Source organism: Haemaphysalis longicornis, unplaced genomic scaffold (assembly GCF_048455015.1).
Source record: "Haemaphysalis longicornis isolate Haplotype H1 unplaced genomic scaffold, Haemaphysalis longicornis Haplotype H1 scaffold_3, whole genome shotgun sequence".
In the NCBI taxonomy this organism is placed as follows: Eukaryota; Metazoa; Arthropoda; class Arachnida; order Ixodida; family Ixodidae; genus Haemaphysalis; species Haemaphysalis longicornis.
Window position 1 is genome coordinate 58,898,121 of NW_027526335.1, and position 10,691 is coordinate 58,908,811.

The 10,691-nt window shown below is 47.9% G+C and overlaps 1 protein-coding gene across 2 annotated transcripts in view; it reads right to left on the reverse strand.

The window, feature by feature from the left end:
- Positions 1-4,699, reverse strand: part of LOC144173266 (uncharacterized) — a 107,619-nt gene extending 102,920 nt beyond the window's left edge. For both annotated transcript variants that reach the window (XM_077701753.1, XM_077701752.1), the window contains exon 1: positions 3,505-4,699. In XM_077701753.1, coding sequence (XP_077557879.1) covers positions 3,505-3,811 — 307 coding nt within the window. In that variant the 5' untranslated portion in view covers positions 3,812-4,699. The remainder of the gene's footprint in view (positions 1-3,504) is intronic.
- Between the last annotated feature and the right edge of the window lie 5,992 nt (positions 4,700-10,691).

A 10,691-nucleotide genomic window follows, 5' to 3' on the forward strand; every position in this document is an offset into this window, starting at 1 on the left:
CGTGTTTTTATTAAAGGTATTTGCTGAAATTTGGCGCTTGTTCGTTGAACTTTTATCGCTCGGTAGTTCATTTTTCTTATTGTTCTGTTAGCATCACGAATTACCAACTATCCCCTATTTCGCGACCATGTTAGCATACTAACGTCGTGAATTATGTTATTATATGATTCTGCGATTTTGTGTACCAAAAGATAATTTACCCTGAGGGTATTTTGTTTCGAGAAGTACGTCCTACATTCACCAGGTGCCGATACTGTATCAGCATTTTTTTTTCTGTGGTCGCAATCACGGAACCAATTTTAATTACTGCGTGCTTGTTTATATGGCTATATGTACTTCCCACAAATGAAATAGCACTCTGAGTAAAAAACAAGAACAGCATGTGGTTGCACCCGCACTAACTACCTTTGCCACGTGCATGAATGATAATCATACTTAACACTGCCCTCGACTCCACTTCATGCAGACAATTTCAGCGTCCTATTCAGAAATTTTGGTTGGTCAGTTGCGTGACGTGCGCGCGCCTTAAAAGACAAGGGATAGGCTATTCAGCGCTCCCTTATTCGTTGCTTCTTACTGTCTCGCTTTCGAGCATTAGCTAATAGGTATTTTCATTATGACGGGTAGACAGTAGGACTTCATGCACTGCTGTCTAGTACGGTACTAGCATGCCCAGAACTCACTTTGCAGATTCGAATCTACAGTGCTGAATTCATTAACGAGCATTAAATTTGCGCACAGTGCAAGCATAGAACGACTGAGCAAGTAATTGTCATTCTCGAGGACCCAAAATAAAACCGCATGTATGGAATAGGCGACGATTTTCTTACTCTATACGGCGGCATGCCGAGTAGAACGTAGGCTGTGGGGCCCATAATCTCGCTTTGGTACTAGGTTTGCTGCTGTGGTAGTTAGTGCTGTTTTATCATCATCATCACCAGCCTATCTACGCCCATTGCAGGGCAAAGGCTTCTCCCATTAATCTCCAATTATCCCAGTCCTGTGATAACTGCGACCAATTGATGCACGCAAACTTCTTCATCTCATCTGTCCATCTAACTTTCTGCCACCCCCGGACACGCTTGCCTTCTATAGGGATCCACTCTGTTACCCTTAATGACCAGCGGTTATCTTGCCTTCGCATTACATGCCATGCCCACGTCCATTTCTTCTTCTTAATTTCTACTAATATGTCCTTAACACGCGTTTGTTCCCTGACCCACTCCGCTCTCTTCTTGTACCTTAACGTTACACCTATCATCTTCCGTTCCATTGCTCGCTGAGTCGTTCTCAATTTAAGTTGAACCCTCTTAGTGAGCCTCCAAGTTTCTGCCCCGTAGGTGAGTACCGGTAAGATGCAGCTGTCATACACTTTCTTCTTCAGGGACAATGGTAGGCTGCCATTTATATATCTGAGAATGCTTTTTGCGGTGTGTTAAATGCATGAACATGGCCGCTGGGTCAAATGCACTGGATTCTGCCAGTTACGTCTTCCGTATGTAGCAAAAGCCGCCTAATAATGTGCGTGGATATTATAGTAACTGTATGGCCACCATGGTCAGGGGCGACAACGGAAAAGAGGGGTGGGGAGGATGATTCGGTTCACGCATGCTGGCAAGTATTCACAAATCCGCGATGCCGACTTATTTGCAAACTCTGCATACGGCCGCGAACCGACGCAGAAGAGATACTTGGCTTGCTATAGAATTGCGCCTGTGAGTTATAGAACAGCGCTTGCTATAGAACAGTGCCCGAGCAGTGGGTGAGCCTGACGAGCAGCGCCTACCTGTCCGCCCAGAACCACTGGTCTCCAGTGTGAAAATCGCCGTATCGTCACTTGGTATCCTGGTCTGAGTAACCACACCAATTTCTCTGCGAGATAAGTTCCTCTACTTCTGCTGCTTCCACTGTGAGCCACACCTATCCCCTCCCAACCATCCCCGTCTCAGTTAGGCCTCGCGAAATCCGACTCAATAAATAATTGCACTACGACTATACCGTCTTATCGCCTTGTTGCCGTAGACGGGAGCATGCACCTCGGTGAGCCGTACCTGGCAAGTGGTACCACTGCGGATGCTATTGAAGAAGCTTCCGCTATGTCGTCGCCGCTCGTGAATATATGTCACATAGCGCGGCCGTGGCCTGACCGTGTACGACTACGAGCTCATGACGTGTAGGTTTCACACCGGCAGCTTGCAGCAACTCTATAGGTGACACTTCTTTTTTTTTTTTCATAGATACGTCGTATCGATAATACCCTCCTTCCCACCTCGTCAGGCTGGACAATTTCTTATATTCCCTAATGCTCCAGACAGACGTTCTTATTTATGTTATTTCTTATTGATTTATTATAACTAAATGCGTGGGTCTAAGTTCTCCTGCCAGCAGAGTGGAGGAATATATGTTTTCTCTTTTAATGTATTCTGATGTGGCGGGTGATAGGGTACGACATAAGGGTTCCTTTATTTCCCTTCTTGAAGTTCAGTAATGACCATGTAATATTTATGGAAATTGGCGCTCGGTTGAGCCTCCAGCCGAGTAAAGTTAAGACAAACAAGAGATCAAGCAACTTCACTAGCTAAACATACACGTCACTGAGAAATGAGCCACTCGTACCTCCTTTTGCTGTTAACGCAGGGAGGAACTCAAGAAATATAAAAGTAAAAGGTAGTAGTTCCGCCTGCTACCTAAAAAGCAACTCCTGCAAATTAAAAATAATGCTAGAGCTCGGCTCTACACTCGACATTTTTACATCACAGGAACCAGCGCCTGTCATAAAGTGGCACGTGGAGCTATTCGCACCTCATGGGCGTAGTTTCCTTAACGTCAGGAAAATAAGTATGACCACTGAAAGGTATATTCGAATATAGCAGTTCTATACGTCCATATTTTCAGGAGAAAAAAAAAAGGCACCATAAACCTTGAAGTATTCCCAATGACTTCAAACACAGAAAAAAACAGTCGTTCTACTTTTCTCGGCCATTAATTTACTTTGCGCATCACCACTTGAAATTCGAGGAGCAAAGTTATAAGGCTGGGGACACGCACGTTTATGCCTTTCACCTATTCCACTGCGGATTAACACATTTTGTAAACCGTAAGCACACATAAACCTTCCGACACTTCTTATTTGAGATGCAGAATGTTTTCACCATTTCACAAGCAAACACGATACTGAAAAAAAGTGATTTAAAGAAGTCATAAGGTGTTATTTGATTGCTTCCGAAAATTAATGTCATCCTTATCAATGTCACCTAAAAGCAGCTCTTGGTGGACCTGGTGGCAAGCGCTGCCATGGACGCCCAGCTACTACTGGTCTAAGGCAGAGACCACCAAGTCATCACTTGGGTTACTGTACTGAAGAACCACATCCACTTCTCTTTACATACAACTCTTTACTGCTACTACTTAGCACACCTATGTTGCACGTTGGATTGAGCGACATTTGCCCCTTATAACCCGCCATGAAAAGCACTTCCTGCGGATAAGACTCGTAGTACTCACTCTGAATGGCCGGGAAGACGGGTGTCGGGTGGTGTTGCGGTTGCTGCGGCGGAGGCGGTGGCGGCGGCGGCGGGGGTGGTGGCTCCGGGCGCACGCCTCGCGCGATGAGCCCCGCGGCGCCGCAGGTGGGGGCCGACGCGGAGGGCGGCGCCGAGAAGGACCTTGGCACGGGGGCCGAGTACCGGTGGTAGGCGGCCGTGGGGGGACCCAGCTCGGCGTACGAGCAGGACAGCTGGCACGCCGCGGACTCCATGCAGGGTTCGAATGCGGCGCTGGCCGCCGCCTGGTTCAGGTATCCGTAGTCCATGCCCTCACCTGCTTGCTGCGCTGCTGTACCTGTTACTTCCGCTTCCGCCGAGGGAACGTCGGTCTGTCTGTCGGTGCGCGCAGGATGACCCGAAGCTACTCAGGTTGCTCTTTTCTTCAGCTGGAGCTCTGTGGTGACGCCATTTCGTACGCTGCTGTAATCACTTTCGAGCTGTTCTTCTTGTCTGCGATTGTGCAGGTGGCTACAAAGCTGGCTAGTCGACGAACCGACGCAAACTTCCCGTCATGTTTTCTAGCGGAGGAGCGATCTCTTGAAAATACTTTGCAGGCATCTATTTTTTGTTCTCGGGTCTCAACATTCCCGAATATACCACCAATCACCCCGGGAGTTAAAAAGCGCAAATACAAGTTTCTGCGACACCTTTCGTCTCAGCACGAGCGGACACGATGATCCCTACGGTCTTAAATTGTTGTGCGTTCGTTGCGATGCACGGCGTAGCTGAATTCTTCACTCCTCGTGGGAGCCACTGACGTCTTACCTTAAGGAGTTCACAGCTTCCCGCACGCCAGTCAGGTACGCGCAACCGAGGGTCGGTCGTAGCCGGAAGAAACCACCGCCGCGAGAGTTCCGTTAGGCCTGGTACGGCAACATGGTAAGCACGGTGCAGGCTGCTCTTCTTCGACCCGCCCGAGCACGCGGTATTAGCACGGCACGGTACGCACTATCCCGCACAGCACCTGTAGTAGTAGCAGCAGCAGCAAGAGTACCGGCAACGTTGCTCGCACGGCGACCCAGTGCTGCAGCGGTTCCCGCCACGGCACGTTCGTGATGCGGCGCGGTGTTTTGAACGAGGCATCGGGACTCCCCCAGCGCTTTATAGGAGGCCCCTCCTCCGGGAACGGCGGACCCTTCCTCCCCCGAACGCTCCGCTCTCCCGCGGCGCACCGGCTGCGCCGCTTGCTCCTCCTCATCCTCTGCGGCTGATGCTCAGCATCCGCCCGCATCCCTCTACCCTCTTCCAAACTCCTGCCGCTTTCGCTTCGAACCCTCGTTATTTTTTTAACGCTGTACCGGTGGAATACTTCGAAGTTCACAATGTGGAAGCGTGTATTTTGCAGGTAGAGTCATGGACAAGCGAAATGAGAACACGGAAATATGAATTAGAACCCGCAAAATCAAATACTATGGATAGTGGAGATAAAATAATGGCTCGCTAGTTGTATATTCGGGAACACACGTTCTCAATTTTTGTTACTGTAATAAAGTCACGCGACGATTTCGCTTGTGCGGAAAGAAATCGCTCTACTTGTGCGTTCTGGTTCATATTTTCGCGCTCGCGTTTCATTTGTGAATGACTGCACGTACATTTTTTTTATCAAGTTTAACATGAACAAAAATTAGTTTTAAAAAATGTCCATCTTTATTGAAGCTTCCGCCTATAGATGCTTAAACCGCGGCCTAGTCTTATGCCTCTGATTGGATCTTCCCCATCTTAAATACACGTGAAATCATCACATTGTTATAAAGCCCAAGGCGAGCTCTCAACATGCTTAAAAAAGGATGCTGGCTGTAATCAATGCAGTCTTGTGAATATAATTCTTTCCCAGTCAAATAAAATTGAAAAAAATGAAGCAGTTTTTTTTCTGAGGGTAGGGGAGGGATGCTGAATAGGGAGTGGTCCTGAGAGGCTAATGCAAAATTGAAGTGTCACTGTACTGCAGTTTTAGAGGCGTGTGGCTGTAGTAGAAAGTCCAACTTCACCACAAGATATATAATGCATGGCTAACGATGTGTTCCTCGGGTGATGGAGGGGATTTTATATAGAAGTAGAGCGTTCTTTGCCTGCCACAATACTTCCAATTCTTTTGAGCGGCAGTTCAGTGACAGCCTATTTTAATGTCCTAACATACGCACGCACACAAGCTACAGCGGTTCAGGAACAACTACCAGTAGTGCTCATGAAAAATGAGGGAGAAGTAGAACCTGCCTCAGTTTTGACAAATCTGTTCTGGAATAAAACGTCTACCTCTGCAGTTTTTTCAGGGTATGGTGCGAGCTCTGCCAGGAGCGGCGAAGAACGGGAGCTGCGCGGCCGAACACACCTCTTCCCGGATGCGGAAAGAGCGTGATAAACGGCGCGTTGGAGACGGCGCGAAGGCTCCGGGAAGCCGTTTCGGCGAGAGCTCAGAGGTGGTTCACCGGCAGCGGCTTCTGGATAGTGTTCAGGTGTCGGTGCGGCACGGCGTGCTTCGCCACCGCGTCTAGAGGGCCAGCTTCCTCGGCGGGGTTTTAATTTGGAGACCTGGTTGAAAACCCGAGCAAGGAGACCGGACACGCCGTCAGCGGCTCTCAAAAGCCCGTTGGCACGTCGTCTAATCCGGGAGTGGAAATGCAGCCGTTTGGCTTTACTCTATTCCGCAGAAAACGCTCCGGTCATACTGCTTTTTTACCTTAGTGTTTCTTTTCGTAATTTTTGGGATCTAATATACTGTCGTTACTAAAAGCTTAAGCAGCTTTGCTTTCATTTGTGATATAATTCCTACTGCAGTAAAGAAAACATTCCGCTAATCGGCCTGGAATGGCCACTGGGTTCCACAGATATCGCTATTGTCGAACGTTCCGAAGGCATGAACCCACCCAGAGTCACCGGTGGCAACACACGTACTGCGTAAGCACCGTGCACAATTCTACCCTCTTAACTGAAAGAAAAAAAAAACAGTTCCTGGCTATTGAAGTTTACCTAGAACTAATAAAGTTCAATGCTAATGCCAACGAAACACGTTTTTTTTTTTTTGCGTATTGACATTTGTGGCGAACAAATTTTAATTCAACCAGCAGTTGCTGAGTACAGCCCTGTCGAAATTTCTGAAAAAACAAACAAACATTTTACTGCTCCCATCAAATGTCAGTTCTTTTTTCAGCTACATAACGATGCCTCCGACTGATTTCTAGTCCAAAAATTGCTTTTTTTTTTTAACCCCGTCATTTTACTGCGCTTCTGACGTGTAACTAGACCTTGTGTTGTCTGTGACATCAAAGATTATCTTTACTTATCTTTGATTCCGCTCTCTGAGGACGTCGGCGTCTTCCGTGTTCATCCGTTAGTTCATGAACTACATGAGTTGTGCCGATCATTGCCATCTCTCATTGCTTTAAATGCCAGCCCACTTTTCTACGCTCCGGTTTGGTCAACAGCAGTGCACCAAACTTTGTTTCCGAAACGACCGGAACGCTAAACCACGTGGCTGCCGCCCGGCTGGTCCGCGACGGCAGCGATCACGTGAGACCACCTGCTTGATCGGTCGCTATTGGCGGGTCAGCTGACCTTGTAATCGCCTCTTAACCTTGTTTCGAGCGGCGCCTTCGACTCTCTTGTCCGCACGCACTCCGCGTTTGCGCTTCCACGCTAATCAGACTGATTCAATTTCCGTGCCCCCCGACGCTCTTCCCTTTCGCAGCCGCCTCTGTCCGCCGTCTAACCTAGTCTTCCTCTCCCCCCCCCCCCCCCCCCTCTCTCTTCATTCCCGTCGGAATGCGGGTTTCTTCTCTGCTGGCGAGAGCCAGCTTGTCGCTCCTTCCGACCGCCGCTTCTTGAGATCATCGCAGCCGTCGATGCAAGCGAGGACAAAGGCTCGCGGCCGAAGAAGCGCGTACGTAATTGGCGCCGATTAGGGTCGCCCTCGTGGGAAACGGCGATAACGGCGAAAAGAGCAACCGCGGAGCGAGCGATACTACACCTGAATAGAGACGTTCTCGCCTTAGCGCCGGGAAGCCATGGAACACTCGTACGGCACGTCCGAGGCGATAACGCTTTTTATACGACCGCTGAATATACGATCTCTCGCGCACAGCCCGGAGAGCTCTGGGCGAAGCGAGAGAGAGAAAGGAAAGAAATTACGGAGGAAACATGAGCACCTACAAAAGTTTACTATCCGAAATGGCGTGATAAACGCTCAGATTTAATTTGCATTGAAAGAAAACATTTCTCGTTTCACGTTCGCCACGACCGGCATCGCGCGCAGTTACGGAGGCGGCTCGGGCTGCGGAAGGGAAGAAAAGCAGGAACGGAGGAGCTCCGGGAGAGGAGGCGGTGTTGGATGGAAGAAAAAAAAGGAAGAGGAAGAGGGAGTTTGTCGCCATGGCAACCGATGGTCGCCAAGGAGAGAGGAAACACCGCGTGGGGTGGGGCGGGAACGGTCGCCTGTCCAATCGCAGGCTCGAATCGACCCGTGCGTATGTTAATGGCGGGACCCTCGTAATTTGCCCAATCACGATGCGAAGGCCACTACTTACGCAGCGTTTGCCTCCTCTGCGCTTTCTCTCTTCTCCTTTTTTTTACCCCCGTCACTCTGGTTTTCTTTGCATTTCTCGTTTTTATCTCGAGTCTCGCGCAGTTTTTTTTTTTTGTTCTCCCTCTGAGCTTCGTCATCTGGTTTTCTCTTTTTTTTTTTTTCGTTCACGGCTGGTCGAGCGTCCCTGTGGGATGAGGAAGAGGCTGAGAGATCAACTCCACGAGAGAAAGATGAAATTGCTTCTGGCTGTGAACAAGTAGCAGTCTTCATATCGCGAGATAAACCTTCCACCGGATCTGGTGTTTTGTGTTCCCCGCGCAGTTTTAGACGTCCGCGCAATCCACGTTTCTCCTCTCGCTGTTTCTTCTCGCGTTGTTTGTTTTTGTCTGCAATTTCATACGCCCATCTTAACTTTTTTTTCTCTCGCAGCTTCGGGCGTGAAAAGAAGGAAAAGAGAAGAAAAGGAATGACGGGAGAAGACGTGAACTGGCGAGGTGTGTGCACGTATATGAAAGGATATTGATCTTTCTCGCTTTACATCGCTATCTTTTTTGTTATCGCGGTATCTATATTTAAGTTCGCCGTTGCAGTTTCCCTTCTTTCTTCTACTGGGCATCGCATTCACAGCTTCCTGATCACATCCTTGGCAGGTTCGCAGCATTTTGTCTCTCTTCTTGTCTGCCTAGTACTCGAGGAATACACGGTAATTTTTAACAAGCGCGTTCGTTTTCCTGATAAAAGCGAAATCTTACGGTAAAAAACTAAGAACAACAGCGCCAGAGGTGAAAATATCCAGGTGTTTTTGCTTGATGGGCTTGCTACATGATGTGCGGGAAATGCAAGGCAGCTGAACAGGTAACACTTCCCTGGGCTGTTCGAACCAGCACGTATGATTTGTTAATTTTTACGCCGTGCCTTTGAAATTTATTACATGCACATAGTTTTTGAGCTCCCCAGACGTCACTTTGATATGCCACTGCTCCCCAGGTTTTAATCTGTGTTTACAATGCTAACCTGCACGTAGAAATTAGGTAATTATGTATTTCGAACTGGCGGGGACGCGAAGCGTATGCAAATACACTCAACTCGCGATAATAGAAACTCGAAGGGACCCCAGGATTTTGTTTGAATTATCAGAAGTTCTCATATATATGACTCAGGGCAAGGTGACAGCACTCATTATGATTATGCATTGATTTTAATCACATTTTATTCCTCCTCCTCCTCCTCCTCCTCCTTTTCCTCCTCTAATTCTCACAACGCGTTGCCGCCGTGTAGAAAAAAAAACGAAATGAGAAGATACATGATCTATATTCCTCGCTAAGTCTGATATCTACCGTGAAAAACAGTGCAGTTTTTTTTTTGTCACCACGCGAAAGCATATTGCCAAGGCCACGGTAAAAAAAAAAAACTGTTTCCGTGATTGGAAAAGAAAAGGGCGGGGGAGGGGTGGCGAGAAGGAACGAGCCACGGTGGGCACATTAGCTGACAAAGCGCATTGACTAAAGCGAAACGACACGACTGAAGAAAAATTACAGCTCAACGCGATTTGGGGGATTAAAAAAAAAGCATGTCCCCCCACTCCAGTCACCCGCGAACCTCGCGCGGGGACGACCGTCTGATGCGCGTAATAACACGAAATTTCGCTGCGGAACCCCGAAGGCAACCGCGAAAGAACTTGAGCACGACAAGGTCCGGGCCACACTGCGGTGCTTTGAACGAATTCCCCAATTTACGGTGTCACTTCTACTGTGAGAACAGCTTCCGCTTGGCAAGACACGTCCCGCTCAGAAACCCTTCGCTAAATGTAAAGCGTTAAGCTTTGCCTTGCTTCACTTTCATTAACATTTTATGACGTTAGTTTTCTGTCCAAATTGTTATTTCTTCCTTTGCTTTGGGCGAACGATTTTTTACTGAGACATGAATTGCGACTACCCGAATCGAGTGTCCTTGGAAGTTTATTAAAAAGTAAAAAAAAGCGAAAGTTATTAAGTGAGGGGAGTACGAACTCGACGTTGCGTGCAAATATCTTTCCCTCGGGGAATATCTTCCCTATCAATTTTTTTCAGGAGCCAGCATTCCACACTATTCATTGCACTACAATATTTTTGGGTGTACTGGGGTGCTTTGTACGCTGTTAAAAAAAACATCCTGAATGTATGGGGTAAGTAGACCATCCTGCTAGTTGATTCTTAAAAAGGTCACCCCAAGAGTTCTAGCTTGAATAACTGCGTGAAATAAAAGGAGGTATACGGCGGAGTATAGCATTAAGTCGACAGATTAACATAACGTTATTGCATATCTCTGTTACTTTGTCCGTGCACATCGCGCTAGCCTGAGTTCACAAACTTCAGAAAAAAACTATTTATACTATTTATACGTTGTGGGAGACGTACTTTGTTACATGCATACGTAGTAACGGACAAATGTTCGCCGCAGACAAACAAAAAATATTCAGCCATAAAGTGTACACTTGCTCAGAGCAACCTGCCGCGGTGATTGAAGCATGGTGACCGTTTTCCCGTCACAATTGGAAACCTATTCATACCTTCTCAATACCATGTGGAAACTCACTGGATGTGGAAATTCACTGCACCGTACGGGTGACCCGATGCGGTCACCTATAG